At 42.5% G+C, this 21,156-nt stretch overlaps 1 protein-coding gene across 1 annotated transcript in view; it reads left to right on the top strand.

Moving 5' to 3' along the window:
- PRPS2 (phosphoribosyl pyrophosphate synthetase 2) overlaps positions 1 to 21,156 on the top strand; it is a 181,373-nt gene that overhangs the window by 31,692 nt on the left and 128,525 nt on the right. Inside the window, exon 2 of the mRNA XM_069204704.1 lies at positions 10,461 to 10,644. Coding sequence (XP_069060805.1) covers positions 10,461 to 10,644 — 184 coding nt within the window. The remainder of the gene's footprint in view (positions 1 to 10,460; positions 10,645 to 21,156) is intronic.

A 21,156-nucleotide genomic window follows, 5' to 3' on the forward strand; every position in this document is an offset into this window, starting at 1 on the left:
CCCTCCTGGTCTGCCCTCCAAAGACGCGGGTACTTACCTGCAAGCAGACCGGAACCGGGGCACCCCCTTCTCTCCATTCTAGCCTATGTGTTTTGGGCACCACTTTGAACTCTGCACCTGACCGGCCCTGAGCTGCTGGTGTGGTGACTTTGGGGTTGCTCTGAACCCCCAACGGTGGGCTACCTTGGACCAAGAACTAAGCCCTGTAAGTGTCTTACTTACCTGGTTAACCTAACAAATACTTACCTCCCCTAGGAACTGTGAAAATTGCACTAAGTGTCCACTTTTAAAACAGCTATTTGTGAATAACTTGAAAAGTAGACATGCAATTTTGATGATTTGAAGTTCCTAAAGTACTTACCTGCAATACCTTTCGAATGAGATATTACATGTAGAATTTGAACCTGTGGTTCTTAAAATAAACTAAGAAAAGATATTTTTCTATATAAAAACCTATTGGCTGGATTTGTCTCTGAGTGTGTGTACCTCATTTATTGTCTATGTGTATGTACAACAAATGCTTAACACTACTCCTTGGATAAGCCTACTGCTCGACCACACTACCACAAAATAGAGCATTAGTATTATCTATTTTTACCACTATTTTACCTCTAAGGGGAACCCTTGGACTCTGTGCATGCTATTCCTTACTTTGAAATAGCACATACAGAGCCAACTTCCTACAATGCCTACGAGGCAAAGGGGGCCAGAAGCGATACAGGGTCTTGTTAGGCTAGAATTGAAAGGTTGGAGAGGGGCCAAGGGTAACATGACACAGCATTGAAGGGCGGAAGGAGACCTCTCGCCTAATTCTTTCTGTGCGTGTGTTTTTTTTTAATTTTTATTTTTTGTTTTTTTTTTATTTAAATGGACTCCCGCAGGGCCCAAAAAGTTGCTGTGTGTATGTTGATGCTTGTGATGTAAAAGTAACCGATTTTGAAATATTGCTGCATTATTTTTCAAATGCAAAATTTACAGTTTGGGGTTCTTCATAGCATGCTCATGTGAAATGCACAGACCCGCTTATTGCAGACAAAGTTCAAATTGTGCTCAAAACACTAAATAATGTGCTCTGCGAGATTTGCCGCTAAAGATGCCATTTTTCCATCACCAGCTCTGCCTAACTTGTAGCTGGCAGGAGGGGTGAAAAAGCTCCTCTCTTAGATGCGAGCTATTCTTGTTTTCACAGGATAAAGATGCTAATCTTGGCTCTTGGCATGATATTGTGCGGTCCTGGAACAATTGCTTAACCAAAATTTTGAGCTCTACGAGATGAGCTAATTTCCGTTGTAAGCACTATGTAAATTGGATATTTGTTTATACGCCTCTGCATTGCTATTTTAGAGTTGAATCGTTACATCGGATATCGGGGTGCTTCTCACAATAGCATCTAATTGTACTCTAAAAGTTCTTGTTTAGTCAATGGGATGTTAAACAAAAGTAAGACCGTTAATTGTAACTTTGTTACTAAATTACACTGTTTACACGTGCATCCTGGTTTGCATGAGCAATGAAATGATCATGTGCAGAACATGTAAATTTGGTGTTTTTGTGGTACATTGATGAAGTTAAGTGTGTAAAAACTGTTCCATGCTTTGTCTGGTGGGACATTACAGCAGTGAATATTTAATGCTAGCAGTGATGGGTTGGGTCTGCTCTCTATCTTTCTACTTTTTTTTTTTTTTTTTTTTTTTTTACTGAATTACTTTCTTCACTCTCTCAGCCACATATGAAGATGTCGATTACATCTTCTTTTGCCAGTCTGTAACCTAGTAGAGGAAATCTTTGCCATCCTTCAATAAGTCATTTTAGCATTGAGGGAAATAGCAGGGTAAGCCTGCTGTATAAAAGAGCATATACTAGTACAGTTAAGCTCTTGAAATGACATCGAGGGCCTATGTATGTGCCACAACTGCAAGCTGACATATGTTTTTAATTTTTTTTTCCCCAGGGCCGCAAGACATGGATCTGGAGTGCACATTCTCATCTGAGACATTTACCTCGGATATAAAATGTGTGAGGGAATGTTACCCCCAAGATGAGTTTTTAAACCCTGTAGGACTGTTGCAAACAAATGTCTGACAGGTTGCAGTTGCATGTACCTGCGGTCTGTCCTTGCCCAGGCCATCCAGAATGTTTGTGATGCAGCCAAGCTAACAATTTGTTCTGGCATGGACACTATAGATCCAATCTGCAGAGCCATTGGCGCTAGTGTTGCCATTTGCTGCCATATTTGCCTGCGTTCGTCAATTTTTCATGTGCTATCCAATTGTCCCTCATGGATGTGATGTTCAATGGTACTCACCTGTTTAAAGGATAAGGCATGCTCATTTTTTTTTTTTTTTTTTTTTTTTTTTTTAAAAGCGTTTTGAGGAACAGGACCATGGCTTGCTCTCCAGGCCTATCTGCCCCACCTTGCCAACCGCACCAGACCTACTACTCCTTACTCAGCTTTGGCTGAGTTGCCCCTGAACACCAGCCACCCCAATAACAGCATGGCACCTGGCAGTTTTTGGTCATGGTGCCCTCTCCATTTGTGGCCAAAGTTAAAGGGCCACTCAGTCCCCCGCCTCACCTGCCACACCCCTCAAGTGCCATTCATGGAACATAGCTACCTGATGGAAGGCAGAATTCACATATGGTTGGCAGGCCGTAACATCAGACAGGATGGTCTTGCAAACTGTTCGGAAAAGTCCTCTACCTCTTTCAGCAGAGTTGCACCTTCCACAGTCTCCCCAGTGGATCACGGAGGACCATCTTTCTGTCTTGTGGCAGGAAGTGCAAGACCTTTTGGCCACTGAGGCTATTGGGAGGGTGTCTGACTCAGACGCAGTTCATGGTTGCTATTCCTGCTACTTTCAGGTGCCCAAGGACTAAGTACTGTCTCATTTTAGACCTGCGCCATCTCAAAGCCTTTCTCCGGAAGGGAAAATTCAAGATTGCCCTGGCTTAGGGCTTGTCTGCCCTTTTATCTTGGAGTGTAAATGGTAGCGTTGGACCTGCAGGGCACCTACTGCCACATACCTGTTGTCAAGACCCATTCGCATTACTTGCAGTTTGCGGTGGGACAGAAACATCTTCAGTTTGCTGTTGTCTCCTTTAGTCTCCCTAACGCCCCTCAGGTGTTCACAAAACTGATTGTGGTGGTGGCAGCACATTTCCTGAGGTCAGAGGTTCTAGTCTTCCCCTACATCACTAACTGGCTGTTGAAGGCAGGCTCACTCCAGGCAATCATCAACTACCTCCAAGCTATGGCAAACCTCTAGTCATCCTTGAGGTTCAATATCAACGTGCCAAAGTTGCATCTGACTCATTCTCAGAAACTACCCCTTTTGGGGCCCTTCTGGACATGGCTCCGTTTTTGTTTTTTACCCCAGGAAAGAGTCCAAGGCATTCATGTGATGATTTCATTATTTTAGCCACAGTCCTTGATTTTGTCGAGACAGAGCCACTCACCTGAGAAGCAGGATGTCTACAGGGGTGATGGTGTGTCCCCCACCTCCTGGAACTCCTCTCGGCACTTCCTGGTGGATGCAGAAACCCTGGCAGGTGTTCCAAAAGAAAAGGGGGGAGTGGAAGAGAAAGAGACAAAACACTGCCATGTCTTGCTGGTCCGGTCAGGCACCCTGTATCTTCAGGGGGCAGGTCGTTGACAGAGTTAGTGCACTCAACTTCCTTGAAACTGAATCTCTCTTTCTGATATGGGCACGGGAGCGGTAGAAGAACATGGGATGCGCCAGCACTTTTGTTGGATAATAACTGTTGGCACAGTTATTAACACTATCAAAAGCCCAAACTGAGTAACATAATGATAAGTACTGCGACACTAGGGCTGGCTTCTCAGAGATTCACTGTTGCACACTACAATTAGAACTGTGGTTGCACATATCATGCACAAGAAGGACAAACAAGGGCATTAATTATTTCATATAACTTTCCTGCAACCACATAGAATTAAACTAAATGGAACAAAAACAATCCAAGAAATACAAATGTCCACTCTGGATTTAAACGGTTGGGGTGGACAAAGTTTGGTTTGGTTTCTGTGTGTGTGTGTGTGTGTGTGAGAGAACCCCTTCAAAAGCAAATTCCTCAAACCTGACACACAGGCATGAATGACACAATTTAAATCCAAGAGTTACGCTGTTAGAGAAAGAAAAAAGGTCACATAAATGCTCTTTTAAAATTGCACTGTCACTTTTTGTAGTGCTTGAGCTCAAGCAGATTTCCTCAAGCACATTTAGGCAAGTAACTACAATAATAGTGTAGATTGTTCAGAAATGCATTTGTCTGTTCAAGAAAAGCACTCTGCCAAAATACGAGGTCTGAAATACACCAGCTGTTCTAGGAAAGCGCAGCGCACAGAGAACAAACTCCCTGGAGAATGCTAGTCACTTAGCTGCAGTCTTTTCTGGAGTGCTGGAGGAATGCCTGGTGTCAGCTGGTGGAGGAATGCCTGGTGTCAGCTGGTACAGGAATGAAGAAAAGAATTGTCTCAAAAGTCCTGAATACCAGGATGACAGCAGGGGCTGGACTGCCAAATCAGATGCTGAGATCAGGAAGCCAAACAAAGCCAAGCAGGGAGGCATACTTCACTCTGCTATTTAAAGCCAATCAAGAAAGCAGTTGAGTTTCCACATGTGGATGAGTCACCGCACCCAATTATAAGCACATGTCTACACCTGCTCACATTAGCAAAAAAGCATTGGTAAAACAAGCATTGTAAAACCAATTGTGTAACAATGCACATTGTTTACTTAGAAACATGAAAGTTTAACCAAGAACAGAGATATGATTTAACCCTAATCCCTGGGGATGCTGACAGATAACGCAGGAGGCACTTTGGGGATTCCTGACAGATTTCACTGAGGTGGATTGAGACTGCTGGGATTGATTCCCTGTTGCATCCTGCTGCTCATGTACTCTATGTGGCACAAGTGGGCTCTGCAATGAGGAGTCTCAGTGGGCCAAAAAAAACTTTATACCCCTATTGTAGAGACAAGTTTTAACCGGTAATCCCCCTAAATTCAAATTTCCTAAGAGCTCCCTGAAAATGGTCGAGCCCACCCTGACTTTTAGGCGTCAGAGTAAACTTGAAGATAAAGCATGCCACTATTACAGTGGGTGAGGATTATACATAAAAAATAAATTTTTGTCCCATCTACTTATCTCCTTTAGTAAGGAGTGTGAGGCGTTGGCACCTTCGTCTCTTTGAAATATTTTTTTTTTCTCATAAGCATAGAGGGATATTAGATGGTTTAAGTATTTGAGAACCCAGTGAGGATGTAAGCTTTTCCTCCTCTACATAGTAGAGGACCTCTCCCCCCCCCCCCCCCCCTTTAAGGCCTGGAAGAATGGCTGTTCCAGCTGAGTAGTGAGCACAGCTAAAGGGTACCTTCCGTCTCTTTCTACCTTTTTGCTGTTGCCAGACCAGACCTCCTTAAGTTTCCAATTTTTAAGCACTTTTTGAAAGGTTTAAATTATTTGTTTACTCCTTCTCCCTTTGTCATGCTGCAGTGGGACCTACCTTGGTCCTCGCATGTCTAATCTGCACTCAGTTTGAGCTTCTTTTTAACTGTTCATTATGATTTCTCACCCTTAATACTGTGCTTCATGTCCCCATAACATCAGTGAGTGAGCTTCAAGCTCTCTCTGACCCCACCAGAGAGCACCAAGCTTCTACGTAGATCATACCAAGGAAAAGCAAGTGGACGATCAGCTCTTTGTGGGATTTGCTGGAGCATAAAAGGGTAGGCTGTGCAGGGGAAAACCATTTCCCACTGGATCATGTTCTGCATTAAGATCTGCTACACACTGGCTAAAAAGCAGCTTCCGAAAGAACTGGTTGCTCGTTCTACCAGTGCCTGTATAGGCCTGCACGTCATTTCCAGAACGGAGCAGCATCTGTGAAGAGCTATGTGGCACCTCCTACCGGTGCACAGAGGTACTAATAAGTTTTTGTATCCAGGCTGATGCCTGAGAAATATTCAGCAGATGAGATATCTGTGGCTAGGTCGTCTTTACAAAAAGGGCATAACCAAAGGAAAGCAACTTGTTCTTTGCGACCGTGTCAGTCTTCATTTAGCACCACCTGCACTTAGTGTCTTTTGAGCTTAATAAGCACTCTTGAAGTTTTAGGTAAGTTACAAATGTATTTGTTGCGCATTCAACCATGCTTTGTAGACCAAATATGAAACTTTAACTAAATCACAAACCTCTAGCTCTACCTATGCATCAATGGAGTAAGTTACTCAGTCCTCCTTACTTCGTGGGTCGCTTCTTTAACAAACTATATGCAATTTATTTGGAGACATTAGTTGAGTTACCAAATCTTACATGTCCATATGGGCAGGAAAAAAAGCAAAGTAATTCCCATTGAACCTGTCAAACTAATTATAGTTCGAACTCTGACGTCCACGTATGAGGTGGTTGTTACAGTGAGCACCTTTGTGCTTTATAGTTGGACACAGTTGATAGATTTTGAGGTCTACACTTTCATTACCTGCCTCTGTTTTTCAAATCTGTTAATGTACTTGTATAAAGATGAGAAAGAAGAATCTTTGCATTGAAGGTATTCTACTCAAAACTTTCTTTTGTGTTCGCTAATGAATGCGCCGTATGCCAACAGCTAAGTGACCATGCTGGTAAACCTGCTTTTTTTGCTCCAAGCAAAATAACATGAGTTGACAAATTGTTGACCAGTTACCAGTTTGCCATTTTGTATACTCTAAAAACTCCTGACTCGTTAATCACTCGATATTCCATCTCAAGGATGTTTACCTTGTTAGGTTTTGTGTAGATGTTTATCAATTTTGACAGATTTCAATATGTAATTTACACTGCCCTTATTTTCTAGATCACCCCATTTCCAGAATGTAAATTTGTCACTACAGACTCCTGGTAACACCTATGCTCCAACAGTCTTCCTCGTTTTCTAGACAATTCATATTCTAATTGACAGTTTCGTGGTGTGGCTTGAGAGCACAGTTGTGTACAGGCAGATATGTGAGAACCACTTGGAGAAGGGTTTCGGCTGTGCCCACATTTTGGGAGACTGGTGTGCTTGTTTTGATTGGGCAGCAGTTGTGTGCTTCCACAAAAGAAGTGCTTGCCCACCACAAAGCTGTGATAATTTTTATTTATCCCGGTAACTAAACTTGAAATGTAAGAGACACACACATGATATGGCAACACTATTAAAATGTCTTAGATAACTAGATAAGGTATGGCATTTTCTCTGAGAGCAGCACAGATGGGAGGAGGGCAGTCCTTAACCTATAAGGATTTTAAGGTTTGGCTTGATAGTGCAACCTGCATCGAACATTGTAACGTACCAAATATTCTTCAGTTCTTTGCTTCCACACAAAGCATATTCCTTCCCATGCTATCTACTTGTAATTCTTCACAGTTCCATGCAGCATTCCTTTAAAACATGTTTCTCATGTCTCTCCTCCGTTTACTGGAATAGTTCAGATTTCAAGCCGAATATAAAGAAAAGTGATGCTGCTGCTATCCAGACAAGTTTAATTGAGAATTCTCAATAATTAACAACTTCAGGAAGGACTCCGCGGAACATAGTTTCTACCCTACTTTCATCTCTGTTCGACATAAACCATGACACACAATGTCTTGTGCAATGTTCACACACATTGCTCATTGGTGTTGAGATTTTCTAAAGCACCCAGTAACGCTCCAGAAAGTGCAGTCATGAGGAGGCACAGCGAGCGGGCAAAGCTTCCCCACCTCCAGATATGACCAGTGTCCAGACTCTCATACCTGGCAAATGATCTGAAGTCAACTGGGCTTAGTATTGTGGTGATTACCTTACTTTACAACAGTTGTTAAACTGAGACCATAATAATTGTACAAGCTAGTGCCCCTACAGTCTTCTATTTATGGTTATGAGTGTATTTTCATCTTGGATGTTATTGGTAAAGACACCAGGTTGTTTATTGTTAACAAAGCAGTATGAGTATCTCTGAATGCAGAGTTTGATGTTACTGTTCCTTGTGTTTTTTGTTGTTAGAATCCGAGTGGGCAGATGCTCGTTTTTCTGGAACCATGTTAGGAGTTATTTAGATTTTGAATGTAAGTAACTTGCATCCTGAGTACAGTTTCGAAGGTATATAGTTGGTCAAAGCGGTTTATTGTGGGAACAAGCGTGCTAAACCTCTGCCTGTAATCTCACAAGCCTTCATACTCTCCCTTTGTTTGATAGTTTCCCGGGGTAATTAAGGGCTTAAAGAGAACCTTGAGGTATATGTAAACAAAAGGTCACAAGCTATTTGAAGTACTTGCCTTCCTATTCAAATATCGTCAGACCTCCCTCCTTTTAAGACATTATCTGATTACTGTTGTCATGGTCTCTTAAAGGACAGTAACCACTGCAAAGCAAGCAGGCACACAATAGAGCGACACTAAATTGAAACCAAAGCACAGGGATTTGATCTGCGTAAAAAGGAACACGTTTGTTAATTAGTAAGAGTTGTGCTACCTTTGGTATAATTTCATAAATGCTGCTAAATTGGTCAGCCAGTCCTAGATTAACTTTAAAATCAATACATTAGTTATTTTCTTGGAACTAGAAGTGCACCTTCCACCTCAACCGTCTATAAAGATAATTGTTTCTAGGTACAGGAAATACTAGTTTTTATTTACTGACATCTTGGAGGGGCAAACACTAATTCTGGATAAAGTGACTTAATGTCTTGGCTTCAACGCGTTCTTCTTTGACATTTAAAAGATCTTAGCTGTATACTTTCAGTAGATCTACATAGAGGACACGATATGGCTCTGCTGAGACAGTGCATGCATTCTCGTTTGCAAAACCTATTGTTAGAGTGGATTTGAAGCGCGGCCATTGCTTACCATTGGCTGATTTCATTGTCCCTCGTTTGCTTACTTCTTATCGGTCAGTTTTGCAGCTTTCCTCCCTCATGTATGTGTCCGTCCCCTGGAGCACAGACACACTAATGTCCTTTCACAGCTCATTATCCAGCTGCTACTGTTTTTTCTTTTTGTTTAAACACTCTACGAGAAAGCATGTTTTCCAGCTGTCTCCCTTTTGCACTTATTCCCCCCTTCGTGTGGTTCTTTCCCATTTGTCACATTGCTATTCTTGTTTCCTCTCTGCCAACCCTCTTGGCATTCTTGCTTTTCCACCCCTACTCTGCCTGCCAACCCTCCTCTGTTGTTCGCTCCGCCAGAACCTTTTGTCAGTTTGCTTCCCCAGCCCCTCCCACTCTTCTTGGCCAGCTCGATGCTCTTGCCCTCTACCCCACTTTCGGTTGTCTATTTACTTTCAGCATTCTGCCTGTTCTGTCTCTCCCACCTGGGTTTCTCTTCTGCCCTGCTTCCCTCCATGTTGCTTTGTTCCCCAACCCACTCCCCCATTTTAATAAAAAAAAAAAAAAAAAAAAACGCATTAACACTAGCCTTTCTCTAGCTTGTTTGGTTTGTGTGTTATTTGTATCTTTTTTTTAATTTTTGTTATTTTTGTCATTCTACACTGCAGCTGCACTGGTGTACAGCATCATTGAAATCTTTGCCAAATCCAGTATCTCTCATGGGGGAAATCTGTTGGCTTTCGCAATGCTAGTTTAAGTGCATCTGTTCCCTGGAGCACTCAGTGCTGTCTTTACTGCAGCTAGAGTACTCCCTCGATAGGACAGTTGGATGTTTGAAACATTGTTTATTTTGACATTAACAATCATTCAAGCTCCTAGTTTGAAAAATACAAAAATCTTAACATATACACATACTGCTCCCTAAAACAGCAGAATTTTCACAGGCAGATATTTGTTTTAGTGATGCCAGTATATATATATTTCTATCTTCACCCAGAACCTGTTTCTACGTAGGAAAATCCATTTCTCTTCTTCTCCATCAAACACGACCTCTCCATATGTGAAAAACACAAGTTCGTGATTATTACAAAGTTAAGACTTTACATGTGAACTAGGTTCCTAATGGGAACCCCCTGCTATTTACAGTGTAACATTCATGTTTCCTACACTACAAGTACAATTTAGATAAGGTCTATCTGGGCTTTTTAATCCACTTACTTGGTGTTTGGGTGATATAAAGATGTTCTTTACCTCCTAAGAGAGAGCTCGCTGAGTGTATGTTGTGGCATAGTACCACACTGTCCATCCTGGGGAGAACTGGGTTCTCGGGATTGTTTCCTTGAGCCTTGCATCGTAAATGGTTTGTCTACGTAGGGTCCAAATACCATGCACCACCCCTTTACCGTTGGATGCTGGTTTCTGAAATCTAGTCAAACCAGACCTCCCAGTCACATAATACTGTTTTACATACATTACTGTGTATTTGAAGAGCACCTGCTGCAATAAACATTAATCTATATATATATATATATAGGCTTCCTCTGCTCCTTGCTGCTGGATTCATGTACCTCAGAAACCTAAAGCTGATGAGTGTTTTTATTTTCCCCCCTCCAGTGTGGAGATAGGCGAAAGCGTAAGAGGGGAAGATGTGTACATCATACAGAGCGGCTGTGGTGAAATCAATGACAATCTTATGGAACTCCTCATCATGATCAATGCCTGCAAGATTGCCTCGTCTTCTCGCGTGACAGCAGTCATTCCTTGCTTTCCATATGCACGACAAGATAAAAAAGACAAGGTGAGATTTGACCTATATTTGTGTGAAAATGTATCTAGGGATCAGCTATTACAACATTCTTCTTTTTTCAGCACCAGTTACTTTTGTTCATCTTTCATGTTAGATGTTTCTTTTAGGTATTACAGACAGGAAATTGTTAATGTGAAAGACTTTGTGGAATTACCAGGATAACTTCATCCTTTTATGTTTCATCTGAGACCTGCTCAGGCGCTGTCATTTGTGATCTATTATTTCTCAAAGTAAACTCTTTAAAAAAAATAAAATAAAAAAAAAAGTGGATTTTAGCCAGTCTATTACTCACCATTGGTTGGGTTCTTTGTTGATCTTATTTTCCACCTTCGCACTGCTGGCTGTGTTGTCTGCTTCACTTAGTCTCTGTTTATTTTCTACCCTGGAGCATGTACCAAGTGCTGACTAATTTATTGATTTGTCTTCTTTTGCGCTGCTTGCACTTTGATTGTGGTATTTTATTTGTTTTTGCTTTTTGTTTCCAGGACATCTTGAAACCATCAGAGTTGAAGCTCACTCTTCCCATTACTTCTTAAGAGCTGAACACAATGAGTAACAAAACTTTGTGACCAATTTCTCAAACATATATTTTGCCAACCTCTGGCTTTACTTCTGCTGACCCTTGAAACTTCAAGAGCCCGCCATTTCCCTTTACCTCCGCCCGCCCCTGACCCCTCAAGTCACTCTTGCTACCCTTTACCTCTACCCACCTGGGCCCTCAAGTAAACCTCACTTCCCTTTACCTCCAACCACCTGAGGTCTCAAGTCACTTTCAGCTGTCTTAACCTCTACCCACCTGAGCCCTTAAGTTACCCTCACCTCCCTTTACCCGTAACTACACCCGAGCCCGCAAGTCACTCACTTCTTGACTGCTACCTTCCCGCTAACCCTCCGCTTTTAGAGCTACTTTTTTTCCTTTTGCTTGTTCCTCCTTGATACCTCTAATATTGTTGCTTGCCCTGTCTACCCCTTTATTGCACCGTTCCTGTCCTACCAGAAAAAAGTATCCAAAAGTTTCAAGAGGCAGACAGTGCTGTGCACCCTTATCTGCATGGTCTTCTTGATGCTGTCAATGTGGGGTCAACACAACGAACTTCAGCTCGGATGCAAGATAATTAGACTTTTCTTTTTCTGTAAAGGCAGAGATTAATCTCATACTAACCAAATGGATCACTGCCCGACATCGTAGCATTTTTTTTTCCCCCCAACTTTCAGCCATGCTGCAAAGCAAACGCACTGCTGTACAACATGGTTAAAAGCATTTGACGTAGCCAATAGCTCTCCCATGGGAGAGACCTATTGTATTTGCCAGTTCTGCTTGTTCCTTCAGTTTATCCTTATCTTATCACTAGAACGGTGCCCTCAGCTTGTTGTGCATATTCTTGGGAGCATAATCTCAACATTGGCAATTCACAGGAAGATGCCCAAATCTGCTGCAGTTTTCTAAGTGGTGGAAGGAAGGTGAAGCTTGGCTGGACCGTAAGATCGGACCTGCTTTTTGGTTTCTTTGCCGTGTGATACAAATACGGTATTAGAAGCTTAGTGTTATAGCTCTGTTTTCTGAAAGTCTTTTATGGCAAGAGAAACAGTGGTTTCCAGCTGCTGCACGAATGCTTGTGCGTGAACACATTCTACATGGTGCATAAGATTTTGCATGTACTCCCGACCTTGGGTGGTTGCTAGTGAAGTGTTTTTCTTAATCGAAGGGTTGCATGCTTCATTTTCAGCCATGTGTTTGGGACCATTATTTTGCTTGGTCTTCTATATGCATAGTTGTAGTTTTGAAGCGCCTTGCCACGGTATATTTTGGATTTGCTGTGCTTCAGAAACCTGGTGCAACGGTATCAAAAACGCCTATTAAAAGCAGATCGACCCTTTGCAAAAGTTTTGGTCACGTTATGCTTCTATATAGTGTGCAGAGGTTCAACAAAGTAAAAGGTAATGCTTGGACCATCCTGCTATTCATGTTGTGCTCTAGTTCATGCTGTATTCGTTTTTTTTCTTTTTATTTGATCTTTTGTATGCAACACCAGAAATTCACGTTTTTGAAAATTTACTTCACACGGGGTGTAAGTAATTCACCCATTGTTACAAACACTTTGTTTTAATCCACAATCTTGCACACGGTTCTACATCACATCATTGTGGACAATTGGTCCTGGGCACTCTGGCTGGAACATAATGCACACCCTACCTTTTTATTTTCTTATCTAGGTAGTCGGATTTGTGTGTGCATCCCTCATTCATATAGAACGTGTTGTCTATGTTAATTGATGCTCGGAATACCCTTCTTGGCTGAGACGTTATTCTTGGGCTAGGAATCTCAGATAATTTAATTTAAGGCCTGTCGCGTTTGTATGTCCTGCCCTGTACCCTAGAACACGTGAAGACTAGTCTCCGCTCCGTTCATCCAGCCCAGGTGCTCTTGCATTACATTTGTGCACACAGCTGTCTGAACGGTGATAATGCTTACTTCTTGAATGAGGTTGGGAGGTCATAACTGCAGAGGACCTGTTTTTTCGTGCACGTGTTGCGATCATTTGTCAACAGTTTTTTAACATGTGTAACCTTGTAAAGACTGGCAACATCCATGCATGAATCGAAGCTACTGAAAGTCCACAGGCAAAGGTTTCACATTGTCTTACGTGAAAATTATTTTCATGGATTGTTGAAAGGCCGATGCCCTCAAGCAGGACCTTCAAGGTAGACTAGTTTATCCTTTATTCTACACCGAAGCTTTCACTTTATATTTGAGACTTTACGGCCCTTTCAGTTTGAACTGAATGGTTTCTTCGTATCCGTTCACTGGAACTACGGCGAACAACTGCCTATTAGTTGACAGGCGGCCTTCCTTTGATTTGAGTAGAAGGGTAGAAGAGTTGTGGGCGCCTTGGTTACTTCTTGTTTGGAGTGATTGCTACATGCTATCTCGAGCGTCATGAAACTACACTTGTTTGCAACAAGCGCACAATAGCCTCGCCAGTCCTTTTATCTCGAATATAACCTTGAAAATCTGCCTTTCCCGAGCCTGGCTGCTTAAGTTGTGTCTGTGCCATAAACGTCTTGTTAGCCAAACTAAATGCAAGACGTTTTGTTTTGGATTTTCTTGTTTGCTTTAAACGCTCTGCTGCCTTGTTTTTGACTTGTGTGAGAATGATAATGCCCTGAACAAGTTATTTCAGTAGGGCTCTCGTGATTTTTGCAAATGCGTGAAATTGATGGAAAAAGGACCTTTTTTCACAGTTTGAGCTAAATGTAAAACATCGAATTTAATCTACTTATTGAAATGAAAGTCCTTGGTATGTCTGAAGGAAATATGTATGTAAAAGGCAGTTGGGAAGATAAAGTAAAGGTCTGCAGAATGTCTGGTTTCTGGTTTATATGGGCTGCCTTCCTCAAACTTTTTATGCCTCAAAGGGACATTTCCCCCCTAGCATAACTGTGGGATTGACTGGAGACGAGGTTTTGTTAGAGATCTAAAGCCACCATGTCACTATGCTTTAGCAAAGGAGTGGTTCGGTAGGCAAAGGGCTTTAGTGAAGGATGTCGCAAATGACTGCTCATATGGATGCCTCAAGGAGGGCATGCACTTTTTGGATGAAGTGCGAACATTTGGGTCTGTTCGACAGTTTTTCTGAGCGTACCTGAAGGATACTGCCCAATTCTTACTCAATGTACTGGGGCCCTGTAGTAGGAATGTATGTCGGAACAAAGCATGCTACAACAACGCATGCCTGAACAACTAGGTCGGAACAATGACCGCGTTGTTACCACGAATGCCTTAACAACGATTTTTTTGTTGTAAAGGCATTCCTGGTAAAGGCATTAGTGAACGGCATGCATGGTTCCAGCATGCGTCTCCCCTTGCCCCCCTCCCACCCCTAAAATTACTGCGAACTCCCCCACCCCTAAAACGACCCCAACCCCCACCTCGCCCCTAAAATTACCACGACCCCCACCCTAACCCTAAAACAACCCCAACTCCCGCCCCTAAAACTGCCCCAGCCCCTAAAACCACCCCAACCCCACCCATAAAATTACCGCAGCCCCTTAAACGACCCCGACCCCCCCCACCCCAAATACAAAAAATACTCAACCACCCAAACCCACCCTGCCTCTAAAACTAAAAATACCCGACCTCTGCCCCGAACTGCCCCTAAAACTAAAAATAACCTGACCTCCAAAACTAAAAATCCGGAAACCCCCACCCCTAAAACAGCCCCACTTACCTGACTGATGACGTCGTCGTCCTCAGCAGAGTCCCTTCTTCTGTGCCTTAACCACGCTTGTGCGTGGTTAAGGCACCAAACAACGAAGTTGTGGTTAATGAAAGCGGCGTTCCGCTTTCATTGTCCACGACTTCGTTGTTACGGAGTCGTGGTTAAGGCAGATTCCCCTGAAGTAGGGGAGAGCGGTGGCTGGCTCAAGAGGGAACTAGAGTAGAAGTTCCCTGCCTTGGATGGTCACTTGCATAAATGATTGTGCTCAGGCTGCACCACTAAGCATTGGGTTGGTTCTGAACAATAAGTGAGCACTTTCTGCAGCATTGCTGTTCCAATCTGCACCTGCCTAGAGGAGGATCCATGGGAATCCCAAACTATTAGTCTCCTGAAAGGCAGTGGGAGAGAAATACATCTGGTCACCAGCTTTGAGTTACTAGTTTGGTGGGTGAGATCCAGGGGACAGGACTTGGCTTCCTATTAGCACGCACTGAAGTGGCTGTCAGGATATCCCTTTAAGGAAGTTGATGCTTTTCCACTCAGCATTGTTCTCTCTTGGGACATTAAAGCACTGACTTTGTACATAGTTCTAGGTGATGGGGACCCCTTAAGGCAATTTAGGGGCCAGGTGTGGTGGGTAGAAATGTTTACTCCGCATGTTTTAAAAAACATAATCTAGTGCCTCGGAAGAGAGGACTGCCAGAAGTTGATGCATGTGAAGAAACTGTCTTGTGAATGGGAGAGTTAGTTGGTTGTGTTTCCCAGCTGTCTGGGTGGCCACAGTGTAGTCATTTTCCCGACTCTGACTGTAATCCTCTTTTTCAAGGAGGGTTGTAGTGAAAAAAAATCAGGGTATAATACAAATTCATTCAGCAGAGTCGTTATTGCTCATCTGAAGTTATTGCCCGAGCCTTGAAATGCTAGGTGCAGATGCACATGTACATTGGAAGAGTTAGATGTATTTGACATTTGGGGTTGCATATAGAAGCATTAACGAAAATGCTGCTAAAGCTCTTTGAACCTTGTTAGTGTTTGTTCTTTTGATGGTGCAGTAGAGGGGCCACCATTCGATTTCAGGCTGTCATTTAATTTGCACAATGCTTAATATTCTTATCTACGTGTTTTGATTTCACTTTGGCCTTTAGGATTGCTTAGAGCCTCAAGGCTTAGGCTGACCTTCAATTTCTGTTGCCGTTGGTTCACTTCACTTAATGACCGGTTGCATGGCTATAAGCCAGGAAAGCAGCAGTTTTTTAAAGTATATTTGCGTTGTGTGTTAATGTTCCTGAAAGGGTACTCTGTGTTCCCAGACTCTAAGCACTGGGCGTAAGCACCGTCCCATCTGATACATTGATGTAATCTACACTGCCACTTTTTTCTTATTTCATTTGTGAAACCTCAGTTTAAGAAGTAATCTTTAAAAAGCAGGTTGAAACGAAGTCTACGCTTAGAAAGCTAATTTGAATATTCATTATTTGTCAAAATATATGTAGATCAATGCTTATTGTTCACATCCTCTTTTGTGGATACTGGTTTCACTTTGACAACCTTACATGTTTCTTTTCACATGTTCGCATTTTGGTTTTAAATAGTTACCCTTTTTAATATCTCTAGCACTTTAACATGAAAGCCAAGTGATATGACCTTTCTTAGATCCAAAATAAGTTGGCTCGTTGGTGAGGCCCCTGATTTAGCTGCCAGTATTGTATGTTTAAAATCAGATTGATAGCACAGATCAATTTCATAAACAAACATTTGGATTGTGTTTCTGATTTTAATGTTCATCAGTAAAAGACTTTATGCGTTTTGCTCCGAAATCTATTTTGAATTCCAATTTGTGATCTATCTTGCACAGCGCCTCATGTATAATATGCTCTTAGCAAAACAAACAAAAAAAAGATAAATCTCCACAAACTGAATCCTTCTGAAGCAAACATTGGTTTACAGGCGCTAGTGACTGTATACTTTGTCCCAAACCTACAAACAGTCGAGATTTGCTGGAGTGTGTGCATCTCAAGATTAGGTGTGAAACTCTGTGTCTGCTTGAAGCAGAACTGTAAATGAAATCCTGGTGTGCATTTTTCAGTTTTCAAAGTCCATAAACTACATCACAACATTAATGGAGGTCATCCCCCACCCAGGGTCCACCACAATTCATTTGGGGGCCTAAGAGGGCACACATCCTGCAATCCTCGTCGCCGGGGGGCCTGGCCATGTCACCTGTGTGTCCATCAGGGCATCCAGTCAGGACCAATGGGGACTGCAGGGGATCGTTAAGGCCCCTGTGTTCCCAGCCAGCTCCCTGCCTCGTGGGAGCCAGCATTGCTGTCAGACAGGGAGCAGCTAAACATGAATCTCCCTCTCTGTGAGCAATTGTTTTCTCTGTTTCCCTGCCTCTATCTCTGCAGGCAGGAGAACAGGAAGCATCCGCTTCCAGCAAGTAAGAGCTGTTTGACAGCTCTCGCTTGCAGCACCAATATGTGCTCAGACTTAAAGTCAGAGCAAACAGCTGTGTCTTGGGGGTGGGCACCTAGGACATAGCAGGAGCCAGCCCTGGGAGGATAGGGGCAACGGTCCCCAAGGCCATCTATGGCTCCACAAGGGGGGGGGGGGGCATGTGGTCCCCCTCAAACATTGTATTTGCCATGGAAGTTGGTGGTCCCCGGAGCTGCTGGTCCTCAACGGACCCCCTTCTTTTTTTTTTTTTATTGCAACCCCAGGCAGGTGGAGGTCCCTGGGACTGTGGAGGGGGGGGGGGGGCAGCTCCCCTTAATTTAAATAGTTCTGGGCAGATGGCAGTCCACAGGGTTGTGGGGTAGCAGCACATACCCCTCCTCCATCTTTAAAGGGGATGAGAGGAGTTACTTTGTTCAGTTGATAAATACTGATTTTGATCTTTTTTGTGAGTGTTATTTAGTCAGGTGTGCACCTCGCATTTAGGACATCAAAGCCGGAAAGGAGTAATTGGTTCTGAATCAATGACCACATGGATTAGATGGATGACATCAGTACAGGTGCCATCTTGGCTGTTGTGAATTCTCCAACGCCAGAACCACACGTGCTCTGGGAACACTTTCTCCAGTTGCACCATTCACAAAACATGAAGCACCAAACTTTGTGCGGGACTCGATTTTTTGACTTTGGATGCTTGAAAATTGCTTAACTGCCACCAAGAACAATTGCCCTGTAGTCAGGTAATTTATTTGTTTTATTTTGTTGGCAGCAGAATCCCTGAGGCTCGTCTAGTTTGGGACATTAACTCAGTCTAGTGATGTGCACAGCCTTGGTAAGTTGAATGCTCATTAACACAAATGGCCAAGAGGACATACCTTTTGATGGAGCTTTAGCTTTGCAGATAGTGGTCGGCAATCAACGTTTCTGCCAAACGAGTGACTGAATGTTAAGTGTTTATAATAAAAGTAAACAGCCACTTAGAGAGGAAGGAAGTATTCACAAGAGTGGGTTCTGAGGATTCAACCCCAAGACTTCTGTCTAAGTCATAAGCCTTACATTTTCTAGTTGGAGCACGCTGTAGTAATCAGTTTGTTGGTGCCTCATGAAAGGAAGGTTGAGTGATGTCAGAATCATTGCCAACATTTTATTTTGTAAATTAAATCTTGTGCCTGCTTCTTGAAAAGTGTGAAGAGTTTATAACATTTGATACCATTCACTCCAAGACTGAGTTTGATAAGTTTGTAGCCTTTTTGCAAAGAAACATGAATTAGTAATTGACAAGAGGGTCGCTCGAATGTCAACTGGCGATTTTAGGGATGCATTTTTTTATTCTTTGCAAAAATCAACTGTGCAACAAAGTTGACAGACCTTTGAACCCAGAAAGATGTGTTGTGAACCATCCACAATAATTTAATACCACCCCAACAGTTTAGACTTCTTAATAAGAGCAATCAGTTTGGCTACTTGGGCAGAAAAGACTCCTTGAAGCCAATAGGCGTCTGTCACACCTGAGACTACAAACTGCATAACCTGCTATCTGGGCACCATCCGATACTCTCTTAATCAGGAGCCTGCGACAAACATGACATGCTCATCTTTGTCTAAGGGAACAGCTTAAACATCTGGCCTTGGTTTGGTGTACAGTTCACTCATATCAAGACAGTCGTGCTCAACCTTCTTTGCAGTCACTTGCATTTCCAACTAGATTTGGCAAAAGAGTAGCCACATTTTAAACATTGCATCTCTTTATATTGCCATTAGAAGAACCCAAGATCTGTTCATAACCGGTGAAACAGGCATTGGTCAGATCCGATATTGTCTTTGTTCAGGTTAGCAAAATCTCCACTGAAAGGGGGTTTACAAACGTCATAACAATGCTTTTGCACTGTTCTATGCTGACGCTTAATGCGGCCACAGCTCTTAGACTGGCAACGCTTCAGCTACAGGATCAAGTGTGGCTAAAAAATATGCCACATGCTTCTTTTCATTTCAGTGCAACTGTCAAAACACAGCACATCCATCCCTCTCACAGCAAAACAAAGAAGCATTTTTTTGTAATTAGACATTCCCAGATCTAGGGCTCAGCACAGGTTTTCCTCTTATCTCAGCGAAGGCATTCATGCATTCCTCATCAAATGGTAGCGGATCAGACACATGCTTGTATGTCAACCACTGTAAGGGCTTGGAGAAAAGGGAAACATTTGGATTCCAATGGTGACAGTAGCTAATCATTCCCAGGAACATTCTGACTTTTTTCTGAGGAACTGGGGATTCATCTGCATGACTGTTGAAATTCTCTTGGGACAACTTTCTTGCACCTTTTTCTATGTGGTGACTTAAGTATCGTACTTCATTTATCCAGTACTGCAATTTTGCTGGGGAAACCAGTTTTCTCCTACATGATTTATCAGCACTGTTATTTCTTCTGCAAGCTTCTTGGGTATTTGACACAATTATAAGGTCGTCAATATACTGCACTAAGACTGAATGATCAAGCATTTTATGGGGCTCCAAATTCTTCTTTAAAATCTGATTAAAGATTGATGGCGATTCCGTATACTCTTGTGGAGTGCTACACCATATTAAAAATGACTGGTAGATTTAAAAGCAAAGAGGAATTGGCTTTCCTCGTGCAAAGGAATGTAGAAGAATGCTTGGCACAAATTAGTGACTGTAAACCACTCTGCTTCGCACAGGATCTGAAATATAATCTCTGCTGGATTTAGTACCACTGGACAACATGAAAAACAATTTTGTTCACTTTTCTCAAATCCTGAACTAAGCGGTATTTTCCATTAGGCTTCCACAATCCTGAAATAGGGGAATTACAAGAGCCTCCCAAAATTTCCTTCAGAATACCTTGCTCAATCGAGGGTGTTATTCCTGCAACTATCACGGGTGTCATGTACGAGTGTATCCTCTGCACTGCATTTGCCTTCACTGTTTTGAATGGATCAACTCCTTTTTATCAGACCTATATCCTTTCCTGAAAAAACTCAAGCCTCAGGAATAAGTCTCTTGCAATTCTTCTGGCTAATCATTACATGTCATCACTGGATACAGGGAGATAAGTGGGTATTCTGCAATTTTACAAGGAACATCTCTCATTTGTTTGTATTTCTGTTACTTTGGATGTGCAGCTAATGGAACAGTTTAGCTTACAGAAAAGGTCACGTCCTAACAGATTTGTTGGACTTCAATCGCAAACCACAAATTGGTGCTAAGCTTCCAATAAACATGTTTGTCCTGGGACATGTTCTGTAACAGGATTTGTCAACTGCTTATTTCCTACTCCTACTCCTACAACCTGAATTCTCATTCTTGATAGGGGCAAGTCTTGCACATCTGCTGTTCTGACAGTGGAATGTGTAGCTGCAGTGTCAACCAAGAATGACATTTTATCACATACATAGGGACCACGTTGATTTAACTCTAAGGATGCAGCTAACATATGCAATCCTCATCATCGGAGCTATCACTCTGAAATGTCTCTAAAAATATCTGATCACTCAAATCAGTTGAGGGAAACTGTGATGCTACCTTCTTCACGTTTGCATTTCCAAATGATTCGGGTTTGATTTCATGTTTTGCTGAGGAACTATCACTTGCTGAAGTGCATTGGGGCTTGTGGTAACTGCATCTGTTGTCCTGGGGACAATTGTACATTCTGGATTTCTGAACTTTCTGAATTTGAACCTGATGTATTACCTTGAATGCAAGCAACTCCGCACCCTGTACCAAATTATTCATATTATTGTAGGGATGTTCCTTCTGCCAATTAACCAAAATAGTACATGCACATAATCTGCACCTGGTATTTCTTTCATAG

Source organism: Pleurodeles waltl, chromosome 8 (assembly GCF_031143425.1).
Source record: "Pleurodeles waltl isolate 20211129_DDA chromosome 8, aPleWal1.hap1.20221129, whole genome shotgun sequence".
Classification (NCBI taxonomy): Eukaryota; Metazoa; Chordata; class Amphibia; order Caudata; family Salamandridae; genus Pleurodeles; species Pleurodeles waltl.